The sequence below is a fragment of the Mus caroli genome, chromosome 10, assembly GCF_900094665.2.
Source record: "Mus caroli chromosome 10, CAROLI_EIJ_v1.1, whole genome shotgun sequence".
In the NCBI taxonomy this organism is placed as follows: domain Eukaryota; kingdom Metazoa; phylum Chordata; class Mammalia; order Rodentia; family Muridae; genus Mus; species Mus caroli.
The window spans coordinates 23387364-23401420 of NC_034579.1; the positions used below are offsets into that span (position 1 = coordinate 23387364).

The 14057-nt window shown below is 35.7% G+C and overlaps 1 protein-coding gene across 3 annotated transcripts in view; it reads right to left on the bottom strand.

Annotated features, from left to right (window-relative positions):
• Lama2 (laminin subunit alpha 2) overlaps positions 1-14057 on the bottom strand; it is a 601578-nt gene that overhangs the window by 445454 nt on the left and 142067 nt on the right. For all 3 annotated transcript variants that reach the window (XM_021173596.2, XM_029482896.1, XM_029482895.1), the window contains exons 2-3: positions 9924-10094; positions 4299-4411 (exon numbers count right to left, since the gene is read on the bottom strand). In XM_021173596.2, the coding sequence (XP_021029255.1) occupies positions 4299-4411; positions 9924-10094 (284 nt within the window). The remainder of the gene's footprint in view (positions 1-4298; positions 4412-9923; positions 10095-14057) is intronic.

Below are 14057 nucleotides of genomic sequence, written 5' to 3' on the forward strand. Positions count from 1 at the left end.
AAAAAAAAAAAAAATTTTTTTTTCTTTGAGCCATGGGAATCCAAAATAGTATTAACAAATAATTCAATGTAAAGTAATTAATTCTAAAAACACTTACTGTAATTTTTATTCCTGGGTATATGTCGGTGTGGAAGAAGTATGTGCATATGTGTACAAGTCCTCACTGAGGCTGGAAGTGGGTACCAGATTCTCTTAAACTAAAGTTATGAACAATTGTAAGCCACCCAACATGGATGCTGGGGATAAAACTTCAATCCTTTTCAAGAGCATTAAGTACTCTTATCCACCAAGACATTTATCTAGCCCCCATATAGTAAAGAATTTTAAGATAAACAAAAATTTCTTCTACAAATTTGCTTCTCGGTGTGTTACTAATCAGCTTCTTCCCTAAGGGTGACAAAAAATGAAGTGACCAGATTACAAATAACAAAATGAGATTTAAAAAATCATCATGACATAGTCACATGGCATCGTGAAGTGGAGTAAAGAGAATGTTTTGAGTGTTCATTGTGTTCTTCTAACTTGCTGTATGATTTTCTGCATACTCTAACGGAACAGTTCAGTTTCCACTTGAGTTTATGCAGATTCGACATCCTAATAATAGCTCTGCTTGCCAGATGGAATTTAGTTGTTATACTGCTATAATCACTATTCCATATTCTTGCCACAATGTAATATTTATTCTGCTAATCTCGGTGGTGAAGCACAGTGTGATTAAATCATTTGCTCAAGAAAGGCTGTGAGTAAATAGAGCTGGGAAATGTTACCATCTCTTAGTAATAAATATCTGAAAACAATCTGTTTATAAAATAAGGAGCTTCTTGTTCCTAAATAAATTGTCTTTATTTTTCCAGTGCTTATCTCAAATGCTAAAACATTAAAGAATCTTCTAAGTGCAATTGGTAACGATTTGATCAAGCCACTCCAATGACTGTTCCTTATATTTAAAACAGTAATTCATTAAAACATCTCACAGAAGAGTTAAGAATATGTAAACAAAAAGCACTAGTACTTGCCAAGATTTTATACATAAGAATAAAAAATAAGGCTGGGCAGTGGTGGCGCATGCCTTTAATCCCAGCACTTCTGAAGCAGAGTCAGGTGGATTTTGGAGTTCAAGTCCAGCCTAGTCTACAGAGTGAGTTCCAGGACAGCCAGGACTGCACAGAGAAACCCCGTCTCAAAAAACTAAAAATAAATAAATAAATAAATAATAATGAACATTTGACTGAGTTAATGAAAGTCAGTGATGATGTTTGCCTATTCCTTGTGACGTCATTGCTTTGACTCTCAGTAGACAATAGCTAGTATGACACTCGATGACTAGGTATCCTTTTGGGGTATGTGTAAAAAGACAAAAGTTATGCCATTCTAGATATATACTGGTATGGGTCAAATAATGAGAGCTCTAACTAGCTGTCTTTCATAGCAGACATTAGTAAAATTCTCCTGATAAAAGCCAAGAGGACAGTAGGTTATTACTCCTTGAGCATAAGCTATGTACTGAAATATATGGAAAATAGCAACAACTCTAGTGAGCTCTGTGGTACTGGTTCTGCAGAATCATATTAGATGGACTGAGATCATTCTAATTTTGCATTTGAATTCTTCAGGTGTGAACCACAACATTGCCTGTGAGGAGCTTTGTAAAAACATCTAACTCACTCTTCTAAGTCTTTGTGCTTTTCAACTATTAAATGGGAGCGTTTGCATTCTGGCCAAATGACTGAAGTTCTTCAAACAAGGCCAAATCTCTCAATAGTGTTAATTTTCTAAGAAGATACAGTTCTAAGAAGATAATGATTTGGAAAAGTAATGTCTTAGAGTTTAAAGCCTCCAAAAACTATTAAATAGGAGTAGCAGCACCAGCTGCCTGGAGGAGCTGTTGTATGAAGTAGGTGAGATAGTAGAGACGTGTCTACATGTCCTTGGTTACCACTGCGTTCAAAAACACCGTCCAACATCTCTGCCCTGCAGCTAAGTAAGCACCAGAAAATGTTCCCAATTTACTATTCCACAGTCTGAGTATACATGAAAATGTGAAATTCCTTCTTGGTCTAAGGAATTCTATTATAGAACCCTGGTTATAAAACATATTTAATTATCTTATATCATTAGTAATTGATTAAACTAAAATTTAGGGTCAAGTAGAAATAGGCACTTACTTCATAATATAGGTTATATGCATATTTCTTCACTTAAATGGATTTAATAGGCTAGCTTTTAGAAAGTAAAAGAAAGTAAATATAAACATCAAAGTGGAAGTGCATCAGACTACCAGACTATTTGACCCCATACCTTCTGAACCAATTATATTTGATGAATTCAGACTTTGGAATTGTGCTGACCTTTATCATAAACATAACTTTTTCACTTGTTATGAATACCCTTCAGAATGTTGGCTCATCTTAAGGTTATTCCATGGAAGGAGGCACAAACACAGAAAATACCACCTACTTCTGAAGAAGACATCATGTGGTCATGTGGAAATCAACACACAAAACATAATTAGGAAGACATCCCTGCCTTCCCTGAAGAAACATGGCTTTCAGTTGAACTATGACTTGCTAAGTTAATGACAGACTAGTTAACTATACAGGATTAAGATAAAATCTGTGATTTTATAATATGATTGTAAATTGGAGGGGAAATGATGTTTCACTTGATAATGGAGAAATGATATTGTTGTGTTCAAAGGAGAGTTTAAGTAATCTGCAAATGGTATTAATAATTGACTTCCTTGATCCATGTGCAATCTAAAGGAATAAGTGGAGAGTAAATAAGATCAGTAAACCTTCACTGTCTATTGATTCCCTATCACCAGCAATGACCTGAGTCAATGGACTGCAGCCTCACTCTTGATGGGAAAGGCTGATTTTTAATGGTCACATGGCTGCTGAAATCAATAAAGGGCCAAGCCGTCTTTACCCAGGGGGGAAAAAAAAGAAAGAAAAAAAGAAAAGAAAGTCCATTTTGAAGGTAAGATCCTCTGGAATCTCATTTTTACAGATTATCTAATCTAAAGAATAATTATACTACAAGGATGGCATTTGCCACTTCATGACCAGACAATGATCTGAGACTTCCTAGGAATTAAGAATTAAACTCAAGGCTGACACCCTGCTAATAGGAATAAACCCAGGTTAGCTGGTCATTTAGCAGTAGCATTTGCATCCTGCTGCTACCCAGTTGCTTAGGTGCCAAGGAGTCCATGGAGGGATAAAGGAGGCTCTTCTTTGAGACCTACCAACTTCCTCATTCGGAGAGCAGCCATTTGTAACTTAGAAATGTGTGCTGCTGCCATTACCAAGATGGATCAAGATCCTATAGAAGGGATGCTTAATTCTTGGGTCTAGTTTCTATCTATTCTGTTAGCTGTTATTTTCTCACCCCGTGGCATCCTATGATAACTATGACCTTATTGTGTAGTCTGTTAGAGAACATCTTCAGTGTCCCCTTATTTTCTGATTAGTTTATCTCCACCCTCATATAGGAGGGGCAGCTGGATGATTTTTTTCTCTAACGATACAAAAGTATGAAAGTAAAATAGACATATTAATAAACTATCAAAGTTCAATATTTCTTGTCATTACCTCTGGTCCATGACACTATCTTATATTCTGAGGAAAAATATATAAATGTCTTTCCAAATTACATCACAAATCCATATGTAACCCTAAATAATTTGGGAATGAGGATGAGTCCTGGTTTTTGAACTTAGCCTGATGTGAATATTGTGAATAAAAATGAAAAAGTTAAGAAGAGAAGGCATGCAAGTTTATGCAAAACAATCTTTGACTTCTAACAAAAATTTTACATATTTAGTGGTCCAAGCTTAATTTGAAAATCAACTGTCACAGCTTGCTCAACACTCAGGAACAAGAAACAATTTGCTCAAGAGCCTTGCTATCCAAGTGGCTTTTAAGAGCCACACTATCAGCAGAATGGTATCAAAGTTTTGTTTTACAAGTTTTAAACTGTGCTGTTGTGTTCCCTTCCCATAAAATTTTGTTGATCCATATTTTCAGCATCACTCCCAACTTTGTAACTCACACTTAGCTTCTAATTCATTTCTGAACCACCCACATAGGTCAATTTGAGTTGGGCTTTAGAAATAAGTGCCAAACATCAATAAATGGTTATCTGTGAAACAGACAGGACCTTTTGTCACAATATCAAGAAAATAATAGTGATAAGAATCATTATGATTCACCCTTCATCTAAAAATTGCTAACTAGACAAATAGCAGATGTAAGGTAGAATTTCAGAAGTGGAAAGTGACAGGAGGTATACTTTACCTGCTGTAAATCCAGAGTAATTGTCACATAATGGTATTCCACTCCATTCTTGATACTGGGACTCTGCCACCAAGTGTTCTTGCCATCAATAGCATTTGTGATCGGGTGCCTCTCTATGGAATTGGCAGCAGCATGAGAAGGAGGAGAAAAGATCAGATGGTGAGTTTATACCTGTCTCTTCAAAGAAATGGCAAAACAAAATGATGTATCACAAGCCTGTGGATAACAAGTATTAGACATCAAACCACCTCTGTTTTCATGTTCTACACAACATGCAGGAAATGACATCATCATGACTGGGCTACAAAAAAGGTACTAAACACTGACCACCAGCCTTAGACATACCTCCAGAAACTAAGTGCAAAGGAATAGTACAGAAATCCAAATAGCATAATGATCATCTGATAAGGAATAACTCTCCTGTTGGAAAGGTGCTTGAATATGGTTTATTCATATATTTTCTTCATTGCAGAGGCTTGGGCATTCCAGTATATATGTGATTTTACTATAAAATGATACCATTTTCTGTCTATGAGGTTTTTTCTAACAAATCTTTAACTGGTTACCTTTCTATCATGATATAAAACTATATTGGGCAATTCCCCAAGTCCCTTATGCAGTATTTGCTTGGCTGAGTATCACTAATTCCCGAACACCAATCTAGTCAACATTTATTAGCCAGGAGACTGGCACATGAAACTCCAATGTAACAACCAAGCACAAGCTTTCTCACACAAACCAAATCCAGACAGATTTGAAGAAAGTCTATTTTGGGATTCAAAGGGAGCCTGGGTTCAGGAAGGATGCTGAGAAACTCCTTCATCCATGACTGACTTTTAGTATATTTCTCTTCTTTCTTACAAGCCCAGAGCTCCGAGATTTGCCTGTCTTCAAATTCAGATCACATATCATAGAGCTGAATTATCTTCATGTCCCAAAGCCTTGTTATATTTTGGGCAGTGTTAGAACCTTTTCTCCTATTTCACAGGTTCTGGGTCTTTTCTCCTCATCTAAGTATACATGGGCCACACCTGGTTGAGAATGCCCAGAGCAGTGGCTGTTGGCATTCCTCAAGTCCCTCAGACTTCACATGGAAGCTAGCAAATTTGCTTGCTGAAATGTCCTTCAAGTGTCATGAGAGTCTTTGCTAGTACGTCAACCCCCTCTTCCTTTGGATAGAAGTGTGTTTAGCAGTACCAGCCTTGGGAACTTGTACAAATTAATTGTCTCAAACAATATTCAGAGGTATGGTATGATGGTTGATTTTGATTCTCAATCTAATTGTATCTGGGATCAATTTGCAAGCTGCTGACATACCTAGGCAGAAATATGGACATACCTTCCAGTGGCAGACCAACTGAAATGAGGTCCAAGGAAAAAGGTTTATGCTTTCTGCCTTGTTGCTTTTGCATCTCACTAGCAAGCTTTGCTACTCTGTTGATGCCTCTGATGCTACTGGTGTTACATTTGTTTGCTGATAACAGAATCCAGATTCTTTGGACTTTCCACATGCACTCAAGATCAATGGCTCTTCAAGAACTTGCCAGAACTTCAGCAGCAGGCTGGGATGATTAACTGAGCAGCTACTGGGTTCTCACCTTCTCCCTTGTGAAAACAGCCATTGTTGACCTATCTAGACCATATTATACAAGAAATGTTGCTTTAATATATATTCATTTTACTAGACCTGTTATAGAGAACCCTGACATAATTTTTGTCACCATGAGGAAATTTATCCTTATCCTACCCTTCAATTTGCCAATATAATACCGGAGGCAGGACATATATTTTGTCTAATGATATGAAATGAAAGACCACAAGACTTGGGGTACAAAGAGCAAGCATGTCAGAACCTAGCTGTTTCTTGGCCACCCATTTAGCACTTAACTGGCCATGGACTAATCACTTAAATTCCATTTTATCCCTAAAATGGAGATGGCAATGCTTCACTCACGGCTGCATTTTCCGGATCCTCGACTTCCAGGAGAAAATTAAAATAGAAAAACCAATATGCACATATGAGATTTATATGAGATTAATATTCTACCCTCAGAATTTTATATGTAACAGTAATCTTGAGTCTGATTAATCTTCATCTGATATATATAACCATGAATTCATCATTCATTCATAAATTGACATTAAGAATCCTATGATTAGCTTCAAAAGTAATATCAAATTAAGAAAAATTTAGCCAAAATTATCCTTGGTACTTTTATGAAGATGATGGAATGCTCATTTATTGACCTTATTAGCCACTGATCAATTAAAGCGTTTGAGTGGAATTCCTTTCTTCAGAGGCTATCCCATGAGGAACATGTTTATATAATACTAAAATAAATTATAAGCCTGTTGAGATTCATATTCTTATGAATCTTACAAACATGTTCTACTTAATAAAATTGAAGATAAAAATGAAAACTATCGTCTTCACACATAAAAATTTGATAGTAATATAAAACTTATCTTTAAAAGAAAGAAATAGCCAGGCAGTAGTGGCGCACGCCTTTAGTCCCAGAACTTGGGAGGCAGAGGCAGGCGGATTTCTGAGATCAAGGCCAGCCTGGTCTACACAGAAAGTTCCAGGACAGCCAGGGTTACACAGAGAAACCCTGTCTTGAAAAACAAAAACAAAAACAAAAACAAAAACCAAAAAAAAAAAAAAAGAAAGAAAGATAGTTTAGTCAATGAAGTGCTTATTTTGTGAATAGGGTAATCCCAAAAAAGCAGAATTGTGTGTGTGTGTTTGTATGTATGTGTGTGTGTGTGTGTGTTCTCAGAGCTGTGAAAGGTTTATCTCCACATCTCAGAACCCTGTTAGATTTGGACTGTTGGAACTTTTTCCTATAGAATCTTTGGGGTTTCCTCAGCCGCCAACATAGCTTATTTGGCAGGCTCCAGGAAAAAAAAATTGATAGACTGTACCTTAATATCAAAGGTGAGCAGATTCCAGGTATCCTCTGTCCATTACACATGAAACAGGACACACACAGCACACATCTGTGCACTGATACACATGAACACATACATGAAAGAATGTTGATTAAACTTGCCATTTTTAACTAGTGAAAATTTTAATGTTGGCTTTTTTTTTTTTAGATTTCTTTATAATCTTCAGCTACAAACATAAACTTAGGCAAAGTCTGATGCAAATGTTTTAATCTGGCTATGTTAATATAAGACAAAATAGAAATATAACATTGCCCCTGGTAATTTTCAATAGAACTACCATGTTCCATGAACTTGATTTTGTACCAAGTCTTATCACATCAACAAGCCAATGTGATGAGGCATCCTATCTCATTAATAAAAAGAAATCTGATTAATGATTTAATAGTCAGTTTCATTTGGATTCTAGTGAAGCCAGGTATAACATCCCTTTATAAGAAGGACAAATACCAGGAACATAACTGAATATCAAAAAATGTCTCTGGTAGTGTGAGTGAATGAAAAAAATCAGCACATTGGGAGCAATTCATGAAGTTTATTGGACTTGTCCTTACAGATAGCTAAATATATAGAAGATAGACAGATAGATAGATAGATAGATAGATAGATAGATAGATAGATAGATAGATAGATAGATAGATATAGATAGATAATTTTCCAGAACATTTTCCTGCCTGTTTTTGTTTTTTGAGTTTTTGTTTTGGTTCAGTTTTGGTTTTGGTTTTGGGTTTTGGTCATTGCTGTTCTCATGTGTGGAAGTAAAGTACACATACAAATACATTTCCACACAGAATTCATATGTTTGCAGCAAAGCCATTTAAATGGGACTCCTGATATCTGCTACCTCAGGTCAAACTGATATGATAGCCAGGAAAAAGATGGGAATACTTATCAACAATTAACCATAGCTCTCACTTTAATAATTATAATTTGCATGTACTGATTAATTCTTGGCAGAGTTTCCTTATTTAAAAAAGATAGAAACATCATTAGCCTCAAACAGAATAAACTGTACAAGTCAAAGCAAGAGGCAACTACATCTGAAAATTGTCTGTGGTGTCATAAGGCAGTATTCTCAAGTTGTTTGTGTTTTAATTAAGAAGCACACACTACTAGCAGCCAGAGAGTTCACCTTTCACTTTCTTCATATGATCAATGTGGGCATTGCAGATTCATTCTAGAAGGTCCTTGAATTTGTGGAAATTTATCATCTGTTACTACAACTTTTACTCAAGCATATTCACATACTTTATTGCCAATTTTTTTTATTCCTGTCAGAGCTTATTCTTTCTGAGTTTACTATATCAAAATTGATTTTGAAATGCAAGGAAGCTGCCCACACTGAAAAGTAACACCAAGTGAATCCAATCTGTGACAACTCTTTAAATGTCAGATGAGCAAGCAGAGAAGCCGGCAGCACTCCTCCCATGCACCTTGCTTCACTGAAAGAATCAGTTCTGGCTTTGACGTGAAAAACTTGGTATGCCCTCAACAAAACATAAGCATCTTACCCTGAAATGCAAAAGACCCCAAACACAGTATTTACTCTATTAACCTCTTTTCTAGATAATCAATATAGAGGCAGACATATTTTCTAAACCATATCTCTAAGTCAGACTCCATCTCTAAAATTATTAGATCAATTCCATTTTTTTGCTATGTTGTATAATATCCTCTAGGTTTGCATGTCACTTGTTTTGATAATCAAATTAGTCTTACTAACTAGCACAGCCTCTGTCTACACATGACTCTCTGTCTACACATGAATGGAGGTCTTGTTGGCCTTTTCTTAGTGCTTGACTTACTTTTTGTCTTTCCCTCATTTCCTCAATTTCTCTATGACAAAGAATATTTATGATATTACTTTATGCTTTGGTATTGATCATAGTACATGTTCTTATTCTGTGAAATAGATATCTGATTCTCAGAGGTCAAACAGCTTGGTGAGTTCCTGTTCTCAGTTACACGTCCATTGGTTTGGAGATACTTTCTGAACTGTTTCCAGTTTCTTCACTCCACACATGTCAAGACTCTGCCCTCTGAAAGTTTCAAATCTTATCATTCTTAACACCTTATACATCTTTCAAACAAGGAAGCTTTTCTGTCTTATTCTGATTTTTTTACTTCTCACCTCTCTCTTCTCCTCTTCTTTGTAATTATTAAACTCTTTAATTCATTCTTGACCTAAGTTTCTACTTCATAATGGTTTTATCAGCAAGAGATCTCTTACATTGACCCTGAATTTATGACCCTCTTCTCTCATTTCAGGACCTGTGTTGATTAACCCTTGGCTTACTAGTTAAAGGCTGGAACATACAGTTTTTTAATTGGGTATGAAAAATGGTACCTAGAAAATAATTAACCAATGAACAGTCAAGTCTCACATGAATCACCAAATTCCCAGACAGCATTCTGTGGCCAGGGTGTCTAATACCTGACTTGGAACTTCAACAAGTGAGTTCTCTTCTATTACTGAACTTTGGATATATATGGGACACTAATGCTAAATGTTTATAAAATGACAAGAGGATTCATAAAATGCTTACAGGAAAAAAATTCTGGAATTTTTAGGCTCATGAGTCCTTTGAACTTAATGCAATTTAGCCTCAATGTCTTTTCCCCCTTTCTTGTTATTGATTCCATCCAGTGCCATACAAAAGCATATATAATACATACGGTATAGATTGCTGCTGTTCTGATTGCAGATTCGGCACTGAGGGTTCCTCACAGGCTGCCCGGGGACATGTTCCACCAACTTGCAGTACATCTCGGGTCCTTTTTCCCCACATGTAGCATTGGTTGTGATGAGTGCATTCGAAGCAAGATTCAGGACAGCAGGAAATAAACCTGAGAAAGGTGACAAAGGTAGGTCAGACCATTTTTTGCTATATTTTAAAGTACAATGTAACTGACATTTTTCTGGGAATTAAATCAATCCAAATGGAAATCATCAGTCACGAAATACTCAAGGTAAGTCAGTACACTGTATCATCAAAAGTACCAAATAACCTTTTAAATATACTTCCTGGATTTTAAGATGTCCTCTTAACATTTAGCCTCTAGTATGTAATTTAAATAGTTATTCAAACCAGGCATTATATATCTAATATGATGGCATTATTCTATCAGAATCTTCTGTATGCCATGTCACCAAATACCTAGCATTAACCTATGACATGTGTAGCTTCTAGACAACTATGTACCTATCTTTTTCATGGTCCAAATATGTCACACTTACCACATAGTATAGATTGCTGCTACAACACCTTCATATGTCGACTGGAGAAAACTACTTGTTCTTGGTTTCTATTTGATCAAACTTTATCGTCGTACTTAGTGGTCATAGGCCAGAAATTGCTGCTTTGGATCTAATGTAAAGATTTGATATATGTAGCCCATCTCAATGCAAGGTGGAGCGGTCTCCTGTTTGCACTGAGAGCCTAGTGGAGGTTCTTCACTTCCTCATAGGTGATGCCTTTTCTGCTCTCTACAATTCGCACTCTATGATCCTTCTTTCAATATTAATGCAATAAAGTCAATCATCAAAAATCCCTTCTTTAGCTGAAACCTCATCATGGAAGAGACATATTTGAGATGTCAAAAACTTGAGTTGTACACAGAACATTCTAATCACTCAAGCTTTCTTGGCTCTGTAAATGTACCAGCTAAGTCTCTATCATTTTGACTGTTGACAAAAAGTCCTTTGTATTTTATGCACGGTGTTTTAACGAGACCCTTGGATTCATTAGCTTATGAATGCTTTTTGCTTCAGTTTCAGGCATTGACACATGGTGAAGACATAGTTGAGACTCAGTGATTGTGCAAGATGGAGAGATGATATCTTGGCTCAAACATTAGTCTGAACTACGTTAATAGCCACAACATGCCAGACACAACTCTGTCCACATCTACCATTGTTCTTGTGTTTTTCATCTTTGTGGACTAATTTGTGCTGCAAAACAGCGATGTGATCTGCATGCTGATTTATCTTCTCTCTATTAAGCTGCTAAACAACTTGCCTGGGTGACAGCTAGCAAGTGACAGGCTTCCCATCCCAGGAGCCTGACCCCAGAGTCTAGCCTATTAACACTACCCACAGTGCGATGTAAAATGTAGGCTTTGCCATTTTGTGTTCATTTATAGCCTTAGTTCACCTTAGAATTGCACTGAGAGAATTTTTTAAAGAGAAAAATCAGAAAGAGTACTGAGAACATTTCATTGTACTCATAAGGGTTTTTATTTAATTATTGAATTTTCCTTTAGATCAGAATAACGTAAAACAGAAAACAGTTTTAAGTATTATAATCTTTACTGAAAGTAGTCTCAAAACATGAAAATGTAAATTAGTACAACCCAAGTGATATTTCAGCTTTCAAATATCACTCACAAATTGTTATATGTAAGCAATATCCTAACTCCTTTCTGTTCCCACACTCTCCAGTCTCTAAATGCCCCTGTCTCCCATCCTCCAATAAACTGCCCTCCTTAATATTCTTGTCTTAATCTTCCTTTCAGCTAACAGTGAGCTGACATTTACAACTTTCCCTCATTTTCTAGTATTTAAAATTAACTTCTTTTATGCACTTCTACTCAGTAACTCAACCATTCTTTCTGTTGAAGTTGCTCATTTCAACATCTTCTGGTTCTCACACAATGAACCATTCTATCCATGTGACATGGGCAGTTTATTATGACCACTGTTCAGAGAAATATTTGCCAGTTACAAGGATATTATATTTGCTTCATGAAAAAATAGAGAATGTTTTATAAAAAGCAAATAGCCAATACATCAGGTACACATTTTTCATCTTGTCTTTTCTTCATACCAAATAAATGAAACAAGTTAGAAATAAGTCTTACCATTTTGTGAAGTTATGAAGTTGCAAGTTTTAAATAATTTGTCTCCAGGGTACTAATTCTACATCTTTGACATTTTACTCCCTCGTTTAGTAAATTATATATGATGAAATAATGAAGGTTCATCTAGGTGTCTTTCTCCTCTGCCATTCTGAACTACTTTTTGGTATTGTCCTATTACTCTTTCAGAGATATTTTGAGCATGCGCTAAGCCATATATCCAAATCCTTGAGAACTACTAGAATGAGATTTATGAGGCAAGGAAGTGTAAATGAACTCTTGGGAGAAACTGAAGCTTACAGGAAAGAACAAGTGCGCCAGCCAGAGGAAATGGTATCTGAGCTGGACTCTTGCCAATCTTTTGGTCTTTGGGAAACCATCAGAGTATTTGAACCAGTCTTTGTCCTAGCACATAAGAGAATGTCTTTGGATAGGTATGTGACATAGACATTGATACACAGATACAAATAAAATACACACAGTGGTTCTTCAAGGCAGATCATTACATGGCTGTCATTGCTGACAACTTGTTTTTCTTATTCCCCTCTTCTTCAAAGATTTAAAGTATTAAATGATAGTATAAGAGGAAAAAAAAAACATATGTTTGGTTTTCTGTTTGGGAGAGAGCTAGATCTTTCTGAGTAATAACATGAGGATAGGTAGATAAGTTCTGCTAACATTTCCCTGGAAAGCCAGTTTGTTTTTTTATTTGCTTGTTTTGTTTTGTTTGTTTATAGAACCTCTGGCCTGCTGCCACATGTCTAAAACTTCCTCAGAACATTGTGAATTTGATTCTGTCATTTCTTTCTCTTCCTTAACTATATGTCTCCTCAGATAAGTTTTGAACTTCATATCTCATCGGTCTTGTCTTGCTAATATTGACAGACATTTTCTCTCAAGTGGTACAATGCTATAGGACTCAATTTGTGACTAGGCCTGTGCTATCAAAGGCCAAAACTATCATAAAAGAAGGACCAGAAATAGAGAGGAAGCATCACATTAACTAGTGTGTATTCTAGGTTTATAATACAGAAAATTGAATTCCATGGGATTTCCCCCACAGGGATATATGGATAAAATGAATGAGAAAGTTGGAGCCATAGAGGATTATAGACACCTAAGTGACATTGATCCAGAAACTATAATCTGTTTCTTATAATGTGAATTTCCAATCATCTACTGTGTAATTGCACTTTTACAAAGACGTGCAGTTTAAAGATGAGTAACAAAAAGTTAAGACAGATAATGTAATTTGAACCTAGCTCTTGAAAGCTCATTTTGCTTGAAGAAGTCTCAGACACTGATCCTCTGAAAATCCTAACAATTTAAATACTTCACAAAATATATAACTTAGATATCACTCCACTATTGCTTCATAGGGTATTTAGACATTATACTGAAGATATTAATACAATTAACATTTAGCCTCTTTCACTTCTTTTCCATTGATTTATTTCTACCATAGTTATTGATTATATACTCAAAATTAACCTCTTTACAATATAATTGCTTTGCTTCAAGGTCAGGGAGCAGCTGCTTTATCAAATTTTATCACATTTTTCTGTTTTGTTTTTGTTTTTGTCTTTTTTTAATCAGTTAGGGTATTGGTCCTGGAAGGCCCTCAATTAGTTGGTAATGACAAATTCAAATAATTGGTCGATATTTGAGCTTTTATTGAATTCTTGGCATGTCGTATTATGGATTAAAATGTGTTTTCATTATATACTAAACCTATTAGGCTATTCCCATTCATTCTCACTCAAAAGCATCAGGGTGATATTTATTGTCATATTGAATATGGGTCACTTGCTAAGATTGTGTAACCACTAGGAATATAAGTGAACTACAAATAGCTGATGAACATTCTAAGAGTATTTACATAGAGTTGTTAAATTCAATTTGAGATATTGTAATTTTAACAACATAAAACTCAGTGGTTATTATTTCATATAA